The sequence below is a fragment of the Eriocheir sinensis genome, chromosome 14, assembly GCF_024679095.1.
Source record: "Eriocheir sinensis breed Jianghai 21 chromosome 14, ASM2467909v1, whole genome shotgun sequence".
Classification (NCBI taxonomy): Eukaryota; Metazoa; Arthropoda; class Malacostraca; order Decapoda; family Varunidae; genus Eriocheir; species Eriocheir sinensis.
In genome coordinates this window covers 11,764,953-11,782,579 of record NC_066522.1, presented here as the reverse complement: position 1 = coordinate 11,782,579, position 17,627 = coordinate 11,764,953, and the positions used below count along the sequence as shown (strand labels likewise).

Here is a 17,627-nt window from a genome sequence, read left to right as displayed (position 1 = left end):
TTTTCGTCGCGGCGCGTGAAATGAGTCAGATTTGGCAAATGTTCGTCGCGACTACTGGTCGAGCTCGAGCGAAAACTACTAAAGCTAGGAAGGCGTGCTTGCTGGCAAATAAAAGCTCTTTTAATATAGATTAATAATGAGAAAAAAATTGGAAAGCATTAAATAAATAAAAAAGTTTTAAGCAAAAAACTAGGACGTGTCCAAATGGAGGGAAAAGGGCCGAAATACAGGCTATTTTGTGACGGCTCAACGATGAACTTGGAATCGAGCTATCAAAAAATCCTTTGAGTTGGTCAAACCACATTGCCAAGAGGGGCTACATGTCATATTACAGCCTTCTAGAGGCAATAGCAAGGCCACACTAGACAAAACGGCAAAGTGTCTGGAGTTCGTCAAAATCGCTCTCGACAGGGTTTACGTTTCGAGCTCTAGCGCGACGAAACTACTGGGAGTAGAGAAATGTTATGCACCATATTGGAAAGCACATTGGCTGGGCTAAATCATTTGTTAAATAAGTTTTTTTAAATTCTCAAAAAATGAGTGGGTTTCAAGGTTGTGAACTCAAAAACAGTTTTTTTTCAGTCGTTTTTTGAGAATTTATTCGATTTTTTACGCTTTCGAGTCGGTTTTCAAGCCCGGTTGCTATTTTTTTTTTTTTAAATATAGCCCTTTCATTTTGCCGTCGATTGATACGAAAAACTTTTCTATCGCCCCAGAAATAAGGGGTCAGTTATGGCGAGTCGCCCCAAAGCGGTTGATTTTCCAAAATTCGCGGCTTAATGACAAGGGCGCCGCAAAATCAACAAAGCCGTCCATTACTTGAGATGCCACTGAGTTTCCATAAAATGAAAGAAAAGTTGGATAAATATAGATAGGAGACAGGACTATCCGAGCTAAGGTAAATACACACACACACACACACACACACACACACACACACACACACACAATAAACTATCAATCAATCAATCACACACACACTTAATTGTTATTCATTGCTTGGAATATATATTTTTTCCTTTCATGTTTTTCCTTATAGCTGTACTCTCAGTCTTCATGATTCATTCTTACCCCCCTTATTCTTTTCTCGAGAGTTTAATAAATTTCCTTCACTCGCTAATCCCACAATCCTGTGATGTCATTCATCGCCGCGAAGGTTCAATGTGTGGAGGGGGGTGGGTGACTGTTTATATGGGGAAGATAATGAGGGTGTGACATGGTATATGTACCGCGCCCTTTCCCTCACTCGCTAATCCCTTGGGACATATGGTCAGGCTTGGGTTCAAGTATATATGCAGGTACTCAAGTCCGATCGAGTGTGATTAGCTACAGTGCGATATCAGGAATCCAAGTAGGTACTACGACCTAGTAGGCTATAAGTACTCAGTTTTACAGCTAAACTCGAGTCCAAGTATACGAGTTCTTTTGTATTGTACTCGAATCCACGGCCTCCCCAAGGCCCAAGCTTAGGACACACCTTAAATTGTTAATCCCTCACCCTGACCTCAACTCCACCCACGCAGGTCGTCAAACACCAAACCTGCCACAAGTTTGCATTTTTTTGTTGTTGTTGTACTCAAAAGTACTTGTAAAAATGTTGAGCACTTTCATGGAGTCAAAGTACGAAATACACGTAGCTACAACTGCTAATTCAATGCACTTTTGACCCCGATCGAGTACAAGTACAGGATTTAATTGTGCTGATCCACACACACACACACACACACACACACACTCACCTTACGTATAACAATGGATTTCCAGAAATGCGCTAGAGCATGCACCAGATGCATGCGTTTTCATGCACTGAAAATGCGTTATGCGGAATTTTTTTTATCCGCTCTTTGTGATGCCAATCCTCTAAAACTAGCGCATTTCACGCTAGTTTCAATCAAGGCAGCGGTTATATACAGGTTATGTTCTCAATAACAACATCGCCTCTTTCATTTGTGTTTCTAGTGGTTTATGGATGTAAAACTACAATAAGTAAAAACCTTAAAGAACTGAGTATATTTTAGAGTAAGAGCGGCCCCGGGGGTGGTTGGGGAGCAGCATCAGGTGGCCGGAACACTCGGGGTACCCAGCCTCTTCACTCGGGGGAGGTAAACATTAAACAATGGTGGCTTGTCCGGGATTTGAACAGCAAAACAGACTGCTCAGCCCCCCAAAGACACTGGCGAAGAAGAACAGACTACCCAGAGTGACGAGGAAAACACTAGTAGAGACTAAAGGGACAACGTTATAACGCGGGGTATCCTGGACACCCTGCAAGTGACTCCAGTTAGCGGCAGTGTTTCTACTTTGTCCTGAGAACATGGTAAGGATCTATCCCTAATGGGCTCAACAATGTAAACAAAGGCCAGGAGCACCTTGGAGGAAGGATACATGGAGTGGCCTTCAGCGGGCCCCGCTCTTCACTGCAAGGTGAAGCATGGGGGGTAGGGGTGGGCGGAGCCTAGCCGGAGAGCAAGTCCACCCATAACATTGGCTTTCTCGCTCCCAGATCATTAGAGTAAATGAGCTTGTCTGCCTTATTGGTAAAGATTCGTATTAGGTCCGTGCCAGTATCTCATAATCTACTTTATGAAACATCAGTATCTCTTCATATATCTTTTCTACAAACCTTCAACAGTCATGGAAACGCTTTGAAAATCCAATTCAAGGACTTTTTTTTTACTCTTGAAAATATGGGATAATGTTTACGAAAGTGCGTCGCCTCCTCTGCTGGCCGCGGCGACACTGCAGCCGCCGCAGCCGCAAAATAGCTCGCAGAGGGCTTAGGGTCGGGGAGCATATTTAAACTACTCCAACCGAACTTTACGACCTACTAACGGGGGGGCTGCGCCCCCCTCGACCCCCCCTTCTCACCAGGGGGGGCTATGCCCCCCCCCCTGGACCCCCCCCTCATGTATATGTGACTTATTTCAGCGAGGAGGTATTTCTACAACACCTGCAGCGTCGCCATGCCAGCAGAGGAGGCGACGTGCTTTCGTAAACATTATCCCATATTTTCAAGAGTAAAAAAAAAGTCCTTGAATTGGATTTTCAAAGTGTTTCCATGACTGTTGAAGGTTTGTAGAAAAGATATATGAAGAGATACTGATGTTTCATAAGGTAGGTAATGAGATACTGGCACGGACCTGAAATGAATCTTAACCGCCTTATTTCTTCCAAATATTATATATTTTTAGTTATTCAACCGCTGCAGTATATGCACTAGGGATGTAAGTACTGGTTTTCATAGAAAAAAAAAAAAACACCAGCATTTCCTTATCTTTATTCCGTAGAAGCTGAGATGAAATGTTCCACACCGGCCTTGATCCCTCACACTTCCTCTGTATAGTATTCATTATATATTGACCATGGCCTCACTTTTAATGTAGAAGGATGTACAGCCTTCTATGTATAGCATCTCAGATGTGATCAAAACTCACTTCGAGAAAACAGAAGAAACTATTGGGGCAGAAAGGAGAAATTCTTACCCATGCGCAAATAATAGTCTATATTTCACTTGACGTCAACCAACCGTGTTACACAATCATGTATGTCATTGTTAAAGGTACATTAACCAGTAAATGGAGAAAATGCAACATACAGGTCAGGCACCAATTACTGAGAGGGGTTGGTTACATGTTTTTAGGGAGAGAAATGGCTGTGGAGTGGTGGAGATGGCTTGATCACCAGAGATGAAAAAAAAACGACTTACAAGAGTGGAATAAATAATAGAAGATAACTCCTGTAAGAGAGAGAGAGAGAGAGAGAGAGAGAGAGAGAGAGAGAGAGAGAGAGAGAGAGAGAGAGAGAGAGAGAGAGAGAGAGAGAGATTGAAAATGAGGGGGAATGACAATGAGAATGAGAAAGAAAATGAGAGAAATATAATGAGAATTAGAGAATAGAAATGAAAGAGGATGAGTGAGACTCATTATGAGTGAGGTAATGAGAATGAGAGAATGCGCATGAGAGAAAAAATAAGAAAATAAGAATGTGTGTGAGAGAGAGAGAGAGAGAGAGAGATTTATATAGAAAATCAGACCACACAGACCCCATGGTCCAGACTAGGTGGTCTGTCCTTAAACCTAAGTGATTCTACATTAATCAGATGACTCCAAAACGTTGCATTTCAACTCTCGTTAATATTAAGTTCAAGGAAGTGATGGTCGAGCCTGTTTTTAAAGGAGTCAGTCGTGTTACACTGGACCACTGAAGGTGGGAGCTTATTCCACTCTTGTACTACAATGTTGGTGAAGAAAAATTTGGTGCAGTCTGAATTTACTCGTCTACATTTGAGTTTTATTCCATTGTTCCTTGTTCACAAAGTGTCATCGATCGTAAACAATTTTGATCTGTCTACATTCGTGAAACCATTAAGTATTTTAAAACATTCGATCAGCTTTCCTCGGAGGCGACATTTCTCAAGAGAGAACATGTTAAGGTTGGAAAGCCTTTCTTCGCAGGATTTGTTGCGCAAGGAAGGGATCATTTTTGTTGCCTGACGCTGAACACTTTCTAATTTAGCAATGTCCTTTGCATGGTGGGGAGACCAAAACTGTACTGCATATTCCAAGTGGGGTCTGACTAAACTATTGTAGAGTAGAAGTATTACATCTTTATCTTTGAATAAATAGTTTCTTTTAATGAAGCCCAACATTCTGTTCGCTTTATTTGCTGCATCAATGCATTGCTGTGAGAATTTGAGGTTTGACGCGATTTTGACCCCCAGGTCCTTAACGCATTGAATGTTTTTGAGTTTAATGCGGCACATTTCGTAATCGAACTTCTTATTTCTTGTTCCAACTTGAAGGACCTGGCACTTGTCTACGTTAAAGGACATCTCCCATCTGCTGATACAGGTAACTCGATTTACGCGAGTATTGTGTCCTTGAAGAGGTCGCGTAAATCAAAAACAATGTAAATCAAACAAGAGGTAGGTTTCTATCGAAAAATAAATATTCACTTCATTCAGTGGAGAGAGAGAGAGAGAGAGAGAGAGAGAGAGAATATCCATATCACCGAGATATCCACTCAGGCACTCAGTCTCGGCCTCACTCAGTCTCAGCCTCACTCATGTGAGGAAGAAATGAGGGACACCATGAACGACTGGCTAGTATTGGTACTGGTACTGTACCGTATAGCTGGTACCGTTAGTACCGGTACTAGTATTGGTACCTGGCCACCCCTATTGTTGAGTAGCGTGGCAGCGTGGGTACTGTATTGTTGTTCAAGTGGCGCACGGGAAGAACTGAGCTCAGCTGTGTGGCCGCGGCGCCGTGTGAGTCCAGTTGCGTGAGACATCTGGTTGTCACTCCATAAAATATCGTGTATAAGTGAAAAAACGTGTAAATTAAACATTTATTTGGATTTTGGACCCCGCGTTATTTAAAAAATGCGTAAACCAAACTCGCGTAAATCGAGAGTTACCTGTAATTGCCTATCGACCTCCAAACACCACCGAAGAAATCTTCAAGGAGGCCTTGGGAAAGATACGGTTCCTTTTACAGAATTTACTAACCCCATCCACAGAGGTTATTATTACGGGTTTTTTTAATTTTCCCCAAATAACATGGCCACCCATGAAAATAATTGGTGGATCCAGGAATGAAAAGTGGCAGGCTGAAGAATTATTGAGCATTGTGGAAACAGCTTACCTAAAATAATTAATTGAGGAGCCCACTAGAGGCAGCAACACCCTGGACCTACTGTTCAGCAACAACTTCGACCTGATGCACTCCTACCAAACCATCAAGACAGTGATGTCCAACCACAGCCTTATCAAAGTAATGACACCAAACTTCTCAGTACCTCAGAGACATCAACAAACTCCACACCAAACCCATTGCACTTCTCTCAGTGACCTCAACTTCTACAATAAGGGCATAGACTGGGATAAAGTGAAATTAGAACTGTCAGAAATTGACTGGAGGACACTTTGAAGAGAAGAATGTGGATGAAAGCCTTGACACCACTCACTGCAACCACCGGGGAACTTGAGAGTGGCCCCATCAAAATGGCCAACATGCTGAAGCAACAGCATGAGAGCATCTTCAGTCTGCCAAATGAACTTAGGAAAATCAACAACCCATCTTCCTGCTTTGATAAAACTTCAGGGACACCACAGCAGCCATCTTCAGTAGACATCATAATAGATGACATCATCACGGCCATTGACAGGATTGCACCAAACTTTGCAGTGCCCAGATGGCTATCATGTCCAGTTATTAAAAAACTGCAAACACCAGCTAGCCCTGCCACAGAAATTGTTGTGGACTAAGTCTCTTCAAGCTGGCTATGTACCACAAGCCCTAAAATCTGGCCTAATTTCACCCATTCACAAAAGAGGCAGCAAAGGCATTGTTAAAAATTATAGACCAGTGGTGCTGACATTTCACCTTATAAAAATAATAAAACACAAAGATCGCACACTAGAGCACAAATGTGTGACATGAGTGCGTGGGTGCTACCTCTATGAGTGTACAATGCGGTGTCACACTGGGCATTTTCCTCCAACTGTTGGAGTTAGGAGCAGCTGCAGTTTCCCTTACATCCAACCAGGAGCGAGTTGTTGGTTTGAGTAAACACTCCTGTCCTCCTGTCTTTGAAGCCATAACCACACCCACAACCCCTTCTTCCTTCCATTTAACTGAAGCAATAAGTCCATAATTTAAGTAATAGCAGCCTTTACTTTTGCAACCAGCACCATGTTGAAACAAGGCGACTGGTTTGTTTACGTTGTGGATATGGGCAACCAACCTTGGTCGTGTGTGACGGACACCCAGAAAGGTTGGAGTTGCTGGTTGCCCCTACTGCCAACGTGCATGACTGGCCTACCGGCGCCATAGGCTGGCACTTGAAAAAAAAAAAAATAATAATAATAATAATAATAATCCCATTGTTTTCCACTCTAAGTGCTCTCATCTTGTGGCTAACAAAGGGAACCAATGCTCATGTCTTCGACTTGTACAAACAAGATGCTCGTACATCAAGTCACCAGTTGGCAACCAAAGCATTTTTAGTGAATTTGTGTTGCTCGTAAATTAAAATGCTCGTAAACTAAGGCACTCATCAATTGAGGTATAAATGTATAAGTAGACATGGATCTACACACACACACACACACACATGGAAAAATATAACTACTACAAGGTGTACAGGAAGGAAAGAACAGAAGGAAAAGGAGTAGGGGTAATGATATTGACTAAATCGGAGTTAAATGTTTTGCAAGCTAAAATAGGTCCAGAAACCACTGAAATCATCAGTATACAAGTCCCACTTAGCAGCTATGTAAAGATAAATATAGTAATAACTTGTGTTCCCACACACACGGCACACTGGACACGAGGATGATAGAGGATACAGCGTGTACATTAAATAAAGAAATATATGTTACCAGAAATGTAATGCTAATGAGTGATTTAAATTTCATGTGATTCCCATACATAAAAATGGAGAAAAAACACTAAATTATAGACCAGTCTCACTTACAAGGGTTATTTGTTAATTATGTGAGAGTAAAAAAAAAGAAATGGGTCGACCATCTGGAAAAGGAAAAGATAATAAGTGACAGCCAATTTAGTTTTCAACAAGGAAGATCATGTGTTACAAACTTGGTCTGTGTATACTCAAGAGTAATTAACATAGTACAGGAGAGAGATGGATGGGCAGATTGCGTATATCTAGATTTAAAAAAGGCATTTGACAAAGTACCACGTAATAGATTACTAAGGAAATTGGAACATAGAGGAGGAATGGAGGGAAATATAAGGAACTGGACGAGGGATTACTTGATGAACAGAGAAATAAGAACGGTGATGAGATGAAAAGTCAGAGTGGAGAACAGCGATGAGTGGAGGGCCACTGGGTTCAGTGCTGGCACCAATAATATTTTAAATATACATTAATGATATGCTGGGGAAAGTGCCAAGCTATCTGAGTATGTTTGCAGTTGATGCCAAACTCCTGAGAAGGATAAAAGATTGTGAGAGGCTTCAAAATTATTTAAATGAGATACTACATGAATGGGGTAAGCAGTGGGAAACGGAATTCAACACAAAGACATGCCATGTAATGAGAATGGGAAAGAGTAAAAAACAGACCCACGGCATATAAGATGGGTGAGATACTAATAGATGCAGTAAACAATGAATGGAAGCTCTTCTGCCGTGGCCATCCCCTGGTGGGAGTTCCTAGGAGCAGGCATCGATGAAATGATGATGATGATGAACAATGAAAGGACCTTGGAGTGATTGTTCAAGATATATTGATCCCTCATAAACACAGAATATTTTGAAACATATAATTTGTTGCAAAACAGAATGACATTTCATTATATAAATAAGGATATGATGAAGAAAATTATAATGGCAATGATAATACCAAGATTGGAATATGCAGCACTGGTTTGGTCCCTCCACAGGAAAAAGATACAAGGAAACTAGAAAGGATACAGAGGATAACGACCAAAATGGTACCACAGTTATCGAGTCTGCCATATGAGAACAGATTGGAAGAAATGGAATTGATGATACTTAAGGAGAGATGAAGAGGAGACTAATAGCTTTGCATAAATTAACTAGTGGACTGGACAAATTGGATAGAAGTGACCTGGTTATGACAGAGTGGAGGAGGGGCTGAGAGGACACAGTAAGAAGCTGGAAAAGGGAACATGTCTAAAGGATAATAAGAAGTACAGCTACCCATACAGAAGTGTAGATGAGTTGAATGGTCTAAAGGAGGAGATTGTGGAGGCGGGGTGTGTCCATCAAATGAAGGAGAGGTTCGACAAATATAGACAAGGAGACAGGACTAATGTTTTGAAATGTCATGATATTCATTTGCATGGCCATGCCTTCACCCCTCATGGATTATTGTACTCAATATACATATTTTCTACACTGTATTTTAAATAAATCTCACCTTTGTTTTGAGTGCCCATTTGTAGTAAACATTTTCCCAAAGTCCCAAGTATATTACATATGAATTGCATTTCTGGTTAATTTTTAGGATAAAAAAGGGCTTTGAATAATGCCATTTTAAATTTCAAGTCATTGTATCTCCATTGTATTGTGCTCAAAATACATGAATTTCATATATGATGTTTTCCACCAACATTCAGTGATAAGTCATTGCTAGAATAAATCAATTCCTTTTAATTCCTACAAAAATATACAGTGCGTGCTTATTACCACTCCGGTGGACATGTTTTCTGCGTCCCTGAGTGTGCCTTTATTGGCAAAACAGGCTCTGCCTTACTGCTTAAGATCATCAGAAAGGTACCTCTTAGGGAAGAGGTTTATTTTTACCAGTAGTGGGCACCTTCCCCTTCCTCTATTCTATACCATTCAGAAGTCATCTCCATCTGCCTCATATGATTCCCTCTTCAACTTTTTTTTTCTTTTCCTCTCCCAACCTTCTTAGCTTTTTCTTTCTTCTTTCTTGTTTCTTCCTTTCCTTCCTAAGCATTACCAGATTTCATTCGATGTTTGGTGGTCTGGGGTAGAGGTGTGGATGGCCCGGGGGCGGAGAGTGTGGCGGTGCGGTGGCAGAGGCTGTGTGTGGCAATGAGGCTTGAGGGATGGCGAAACATTGTACAAGTTAATGAAGGTTGAGAGGCTTCTTCTCTCTCATTTAGTGTTTTCATGGCATGCATGCATTACGAGAGCCTCACCCACTTGCTAGGAGAAGGCATGATGGTGAAAAAGTGTAAAATAGGAGTACAGGGGAACAGGAAGTTACAGCTAGTCTTGCTCTCCTCAAGAGCCAATGAGGCATTGTGTCTGCCTGTTTGTGCCACAAACATGATAAAACAATTGCCAGCTCTTGACAACCATCAAGCAGTGAAAAACAAGGCCTGAGGTCATGCAAAATACCGTCACATATTGGCTGCAGTGCGCCATCTGTGTCGTCAGGAGGGCTACATGGAGAGGGGTTCATGCCTCCCACCCTTCAAATATCAGGTGCTGAATTTTATCTATACTGCAGATGTGTTTATGAAGGGCACTGGAGTATTACTTTTTGAAAATTTATGTTAGTTGTTGAAATTCATGTGACCTAAAAATTATACACCTGAGTTCAAGGGTATACAAGATCCTAATCTCTACATCCTGCAGTTATGGGATTTATGAGGGGTGAGGAGAACATTGCCAAGTGCACACCAAATGCCTCTAGTTTCTTTAATATTTCAATTATGTACTGATTTTATTGTGACAAATTTAAACAAAAATATTTCCATTCAAAACTCCATGCCTTGAGGATAATCACTTCCACATATTAAAGACTTACAGTTACAAGATGTTCTAGTTTGTTTGGTTTCTATATGTAAAATTAGTGGTAAAGGTCAAGTAATATAAGCTATATGCAGTTATTTAATGAAGATCCATATCAATCGTTTTCTTTTATGCTTGCAGAATAAAAGGCAGTGCAAGAAGGTTCCAGTCTGGTATAGCTTCAAGGTTGTTTTAGAAGATGAAAGTGATGATGAAGTGCATAATACACTACTTATGGACAGCTTTATCTACCTCAACTTGGACCTCCCAGATGAAGAATCCTCTGATGAAGAAAATAGTGAAGAACTTGTTCACAAAGGAGAGGCCCAACCAATGCAGGATAAACCCCTTCCTTTGGTACCATTCTTCAGTGCTTCACAAATCTTGCCTCATGCCAAAACAACAGGAGAGACTCAAGAAATGCAGGATGAATCCCTCCCCATGGTATCATCCCCCAGTGCTTCACAAACCTTGCCTCATACCAAAACAACAGGAGAGACTCAAGAAATGCAGGATGAATCCCTTCCCATGGTATCATCCCCCAGTGTTTCACAAACCTTGCCTCATGATGTAACAACAGGAGAGACTCAAGCAATGCAAGATGAATCCTCCCCAGGGTTCTCATCTTTCCATGCTTCACAAACTCTGCCCAGTACCTCTGCATCAGGAGACCCCCAAGTAACAGAGGATGAACTACCGCAACTTTCAATGTCACCAAACATTTCCAAAACTTTGCCAGATGCCTTTACATCACAACAGAGTCAAGTAGAACAGGACCAACTACCCCAACTTCCCCTGTCATTGCAAATATCCAAAACTTTGGCCTGTCCAGTAACATCAGGAGAGACCCAAGCAACACAGGATGAGCTACCCTCACTTTCCCTGTCACCACACACTTCCAAAACTTTGTCTCATGCCACTACATCACAACAGAGTCAGGCAATACAGGATGAGCTACCCTCACTTTCCCTGTCACCACACACTTCCAAAACTTTGTTTCATGCTACTACATCACAACAGAGTCAAGCAACACTGGATGAACTACCCCGACTTTCATTGTCTCCACACACTCCCCAAACTTTGCCCTGTCCCTCAACATCAGGAGTAACCCAAATAATAGAAGATGAACTGCCCACACTTTCCCTGTCACCACACACTCCCAAAACATTGCCCCGTCCCTCGACATCAGGAGTGAGCCAAATAATAGAAGATGAACTGTCCAAACTTTCAATGTCACCACACACTCCCAAAACACTGCCCCGTCCCTCGAAATCAGGAGTGAGCCAAATAATAGAAGATGAACTGTCCAAACTTTCAATGTCACCACACACTCCCAAAACATTGCCCCATCCCTCGACATCAGGAGTGAGCCAAGTAACAGAGAATGAACTTCCCAAAGTTTCAATGTCACCACATACTCTCAAAACTTTGACTCATCCCTCTACATTACAAAAGAGTCAGGTAACACAAGATGAACTACCCTCCCTTTCAATGTCACCACACACTCCCAAAACTTTGCCCTGTCCCTCTACATTAGGAGTGAGCCAAGTAACAGAGGATGAAGTACCCAAAGTTTCAATGTCACCACACACTCCCAAAACTTTGCCCTGTCCCCTTACATCACAACAGAGGCAGGTAACACAAGATGAAATACCCTCACTTTCTAAGTCACCACACACTCCCAAAACTTTGCCCTGTCCTTCAACATCAGGAGTGAACCAGGTAACAGAGGATGAATTGCCCAACCTTTCAATGTCACCACACACTCCCAAAACACTGCCCTGTCCCTCTACATCAGGAGTGAGACAAGTAACAGAGGATGAATTGCCCAACCTTTCAATGTCACCACACACTCCCCAAACACTGCCCTGTCCCTCTACATCAAGAGTGAACCAAGTAACAGAGGATGAATTGCCCAACCTTTCAATGTCACCACACACTCCCAGAACACTGCCCTGTCCCTCTACATCAGGAGTGAGGCAAGTAACAGAGGATGAAGTTGCCAAACTCTCAATATCACCACACACTCCCAAAACTTTGCCTCATCCCTCTATATCACGACAGGCTCAGGTAACACAAGATGAACTACCCTCATTTTCCCTGTCACCACGCACTCCCAAAACTTGCCCGCCTGCCTTAAGATCACAACAGAGTCTGGTAACAAAGGGCCAACTACCCAAACTTTCATTGTTACCACACTTCTCCAAAATATTGTCCAGTCCTTTGACATCAGGAAAGAGCCAAATAAGACGGGATGAACTACCCTCACCTTACCTGTCACCAAAAACTCCCAAAACCTTGTCACATTCCTTGGCATCAGAACAAAATCAAGCAACACCACACACTCCCACATCATTGCCCTGTCCCTCAACATCAGGAGTGACCCAAGTAACACAAGATGAACTACCCTCACTTTCCCTTCCACCACACACTTCCAAGGCCTCCCCGTATGCCTTAACATCACAACAGAGGCAAGTAACACAGAACGAATTACCCTCACTTTCATTGTCACCACAGATTTCCAAAACTTTGCCACATGCCTTTACATCAAAACAGAGTCAAGTAACACAGGACCAACTACCCAAACTTTCATTGTTACCACACATTTCTAAAACTTTGGCCTGTCCCTCAACATCAGTAGAGACACAAGTAACAAAGGATGATCCACCTCAAATGGTATCATTACACACTTCACAAACATTGCCTTACGCCTCTACATCAAAAGAGAGTCACATAGTACAGCTTGAAAAGACTGCAAATGTACATTCCTACACCTCTCCATCAAGAGTGGGTCAGGAAACCAGTGTCAAATTACAACACAGCTCACAAACTTTGCCACATGACTCATCAAGAGTGGGCAGAGAAAGTCAGCCTAAATCATCACACACTTTGCCAGCTCAGCTCTACAGTGCTCCATTAAAAGTGGAGAGTTCCATATTAAAACAAATATTGAAAACTTTACCACGTGTCTCATCAAGAGTGGGCAAAGAACATTGGCGTAAATCATCACACAATTCGCAAACTCAGCTCTGCACCTCTCCATCAAGAGCGGGGCAGGGAACCAGTGCCAAATTACAACATACCTCAAAAACTTTGCCACATGTCTCATCTAGAGTGGGCAGAGAATATCGGCGTAGATCATCACGCAATTTGCAAACTCAGTTCTGCACCTCTCCATTGAGAGTGGGGCAGGGAACCAATGCCAAATTACAACACACCTCACAGACTTTGCCACATTCCTCCTCATTTGAGATTATAAGTGATGTTGATGCACCACATACCATGGATTCTAAAATGTCTTCTTTGGGCTCAATTCATGCCAGTAAACCATCTAGAGTTACCCAAAATATTAATAGAAATCATCTTAATACCTCAAAATCAATTTCATCAGGGATTAATTTGGAAAACTCAGTTGTATCAAGTTCATTTGCAAATGCAAAGAGAAAATTTCCTGATGATGAGACTGTGATATGTATTTCTGATGATGACTCAAACAGTGACAAGGATGTAATTTGCTTAGAACCAGAAAAGTGTTTAAAACCTCTTTATATCTGTGAACCTGAGACTCCCTCATGTAAGAGAGTTTTACCAAAAGTACAAAATGATACATGCAGAGACATTATTGTACTAAATGAGATGACAACCTTTAGACCAAGAAAAGCAATGAAAAGGGAAAGGACTTCCATCTGTAAAGACAAGCCATGTGTAGTCATAGAGAAAGTTGTTGGTTCTAAGTTTAGTAAGGATACACATGCACTATCGCCTTCTGACCTAAGCAATGATGGGCAGAGAATAGTGCCAAGGAATGTATTTGTCAATGATACGAAAACAGAAAATAACAGCTTAATAAGTGTTGAAAAAATAGTTATTAAAAATGCCCCTGGAGCTTTAAAATATGATTATGTGAGCTTATTTAAAACCAGTGGCATCTCAGGGAAGAAAACTTAAGGCTTAATCCTTCAGATATGGGAAATACTAAGTTTTCAGACTACTGCAACTCAGCGGCTCTTCCATGTAATGAATCCTTCAAAATCAAAATTATAATTGACCATTTTAGACTCACCCCTTGCTATAATGAAGCCTTTAAAATGAAAATTATCATTGACTTAAAAATGGAGTGTGAGTTGTTTGGACATGTTGATATTAAAATTCTTGAGGGATTTTTGTAAAAGAAAAAAAGAAAAAAAATTGTCGTCAAGGGATGATTGCAGTAACATCTCTAGATATTTTTATTCCAATGTCTTTTGCTCACAGTTCCTTGTGCTCTAAGTGATAAAATGTTATGTATGTTACACTAAATTATTCTTGATCCCTATGACTCGCAACAGACACACACTTCTAATAAAACTGATAATGAATTCATTTGCACAACATCAACACCTACTTCCTGCTGATGATTCAAGTAACAGTGAATGGTAAATAAAGTGAATGCCACCACACAATCCAAAGGCCATAATGGTTCAGTTAGTATAGTATTTGATGAATGGTGATTTCAGAGTATCAGGTACATTGCCCCACTTTTTTGTAATCCAGTGGATTTGGAGCGACTTCATATGGCTTTCATTAAAAATGTAAAATAGTTGTTGGGTTGCTAAAGTAAATTTATGAAGAGGCATGGAACAGTATGGCAGGACATGGAAGTGTTGGTCATAGATAGAAGACTGGCTTTGAGGCATGGTTGGATATAAGAACAGAAAAGACTATAGTCATTGTAAAAGTATTGTCAGAAAGGTGTTACAGAATCTGAGATGCATATGGAGGCAAGACTGAACAAAGGTAGATGTATCACAAGGCATGGGTTGGCATTAAACCCTCTGGCACCAGGAATGAAAATGATTTTTCAGGGTGAATAATTGCAGGGAATGATGATTGCAACCATCCTATTACAAACTGGTGGCCACATCCTCTCCCCTGACTGACCTAGATCCCTTCCAGACTGAGAGCTGGATAAGCAGGAGGGAGGAGCCCAGTCTTTACCCAGATAATGGGGACAACTCTCCCCCTCCCCCTCATTGTCTCCCTCCACTTCACTGTCTTTTTTTTCAATTTTGACAAGCCATAGCTCAGTAACTATTTGGCCTAGAATGCTTAGGTTGGGCATAAAACTTTTTATACTTATGACAAAATGACCAAGATTTGCAGTCTGGGAGGAGTCTGTCAAAACACTGCACACCAAAGAGGTAAGTACCTGAAGGTTGGAGCACCAATGTCAAAAACAAAGATCTTAAGATTTCAAGAGCTATTAGCTTGCTGAGTGATGCAGGGAAGGTGTGCATATCGGGGAGGTCGTGGCTGAGGGGTCAGCATGTGGGCGTGATAAACCTGAGGACCTAAGTTTGAGTCCCACCAAAGTGCATTGACAATTTCCAACCATCACTTAGTGGAAAAAGATTACCCACATTTTCCCAAATCTCCAGTTGATCCCAACCTCTGCAACTTCATTCAAGTGGAGCACTGGGGGGCAGCGTGGGCCAAGCAAGTCTCATATCACTGCAGTCACTTGCCTGCCCCACTAATGGGCTGGGATCATCCAAGATGCCCCTCAAGAAAGCCTATGGGCATTATAGGCTACAAAAAGAAAAAAAGAAAGAAATAATAATAATAATAATAAATAAATAATAATAATAATATCCAGATCTCTCAGTATCTAATGCTGACTTACCCTGCTATAATCTCACCAAATTTACCTTGGCTCACAAAATGAATCAGTATTTCAAGATTCCTCCTACAGTACCATATTCCAAAGGTTATCAAGAATCAACTTAGGGCTCAAGACAAAGTGATGGATCAATGAGTAACTATTCAAACTGAGCAAACCTAAAAAGAGATGAATGTCAATAAGGACAGACATAGTCATAAAAAAATCCACCAAATTACAGCAGATGCTATGTAATAATTTCCAGAAACATGATGATCTGGTATTACTGTGTTAACTATTAAGCATTTGCTAAGAACACAGATACAGCATTTTACAAATGACTTGTTCCACAAAATGGTTGAGGGATCTATACCAATGCCTGCTAATACTTCAAACATTACTTCTGATAAATGCAATCTTATTATGTTATCTAGTTGCTGTAAATGTAAGTGTGTAAGAATACAATTTCCTCTGATGTTAAAAATACTGAGTCTTTTGGACAACTTGTTGACTTCTGTTAATCCCTCCATGTTCTCTTTCCTTGTTGATCATAACATAGAAAAATTACCCTCACAGAAATACAAATGCTTGTATTGTGAGAGTAACCATTGTTGTCTAAACATAAATACCATTGAACCTCACAAACCTTCAAAAACATGAAGCTGAAGCATCAAGGACTCAAGGCATCCCGTAGTCGAATTCCTCTCCTTATGTTGAAGCATGTTTACTGGTTGTTGCAACTTGATTTAATCAATAAAAAAGTTTGTAATAACTTAAATTGACGCAACATCCATTCATTATAGCATACCCAACTGCACTCGGATATGATAAAAGCATTCAATCAGGTCCTACCCAAGGTGGTTTGGGAAATCAGAGAATATTGGAGGTGAAGAGATTACTCTTGAAATTAATGAAAAATGATCTGCAAGAGGGGCAAATGAGGAACTGGTAAGGGATGAACAGCCTGAGTGAATGGGAGTAACAAGCAAAGTTCCACAAGGATCAGTATTAGCCCAAATAATATTCTTAATTTACATAATTATATGATAAGACTAAGTAGCTATGTCAGCCTCTTTATAAATGATGCAAAGTAGATGATGAGAGTGAAAGACCAGAGAGAACATGAGAAGTTGCTGAGGGACTTAGACAAGATATGTGAAAGGTAATGGAATTTAATTCAGAGAAATATCACATGCTGGAAAAGGGGCAAGAAGTCCACATGGAACCATAAAGTTGGAGTGGAAATAAAAAAAGCCAGTGAAAAAACAAATTTGGAAGTAGGAATGCAAGACACACAAACAGTAAAGGCAAAGTTGGGGGCATACAGTAAAGCTGAGCGTGGCCTTGGTGCTTATCTCTGTCAAGTTGGCCCTTGAACCTGTAGCAGGTAAGAACCCAATACTCCTTCTCTGAGAAACATATAATAGCCTATTTGGGACCACATATAAATGATAACAAAGATAAGGGTAATTTCCATTATATGGATAAGGATGTGAGAAAATAATAACAATAAAAGACCAAACCTATAATGTGAAGGAACTGTGGGGTCTGGGTCACTGCATGGGAGTTTTCAATTGCTTTATGGCCTGGTGAGTGCTACAAGGGGTGAAAGGAGAAGGTTGGTGAGGGACAGTTTTTATCTTATGCAATTCTTTCCTTACTTTTCTGTTGAGGGGGAAAGTTGGCTCGAGAGATTTTAAAATAATTTTTCATCAATGAAATTAATATGA

The 17,627-nt window shown here is 41.0% G+C and overlaps 1 protein-coding gene across 1 annotated transcript; it reads left to right on the top strand.

Annotated features, from left to right (window-relative positions):
• The first annotated feature begins 2,059 nt into the window (after nucleotides 1-2,059).
• On the top strand, nucleotides 2,060-14,558 carry LOC126998458 (mucin-12-like). Its single transcript, XM_050860162.1, has 2 exons — nucleotides 2,060-2,102; nucleotides 10,401-14,558. Exon 2 carries the CDS (start codon nucleotides 10,494-10,496, stop codon nucleotides 14,205-14,207), a length of 3,714 nt encoding a protein of 1,237 aa, XP_050716119.1. The 5' UTR covers nucleotides 2,060-2,102; nucleotides 10,401-10,493; the 3' UTR covers nucleotides 14,208-14,558.
• The last annotated feature ends 3,069 nt before the right edge of the window (nucleotides 14,559-17,627 follow it).

Coding starts and splice junctions, on each gene's coding strand:
- LOC126998458 (XM_050860162.1), top strand. CDS start 10,494: ATGGACAGCTTTATCTACCTCAACTTGGACCTCCCAGATGAAGAATCC.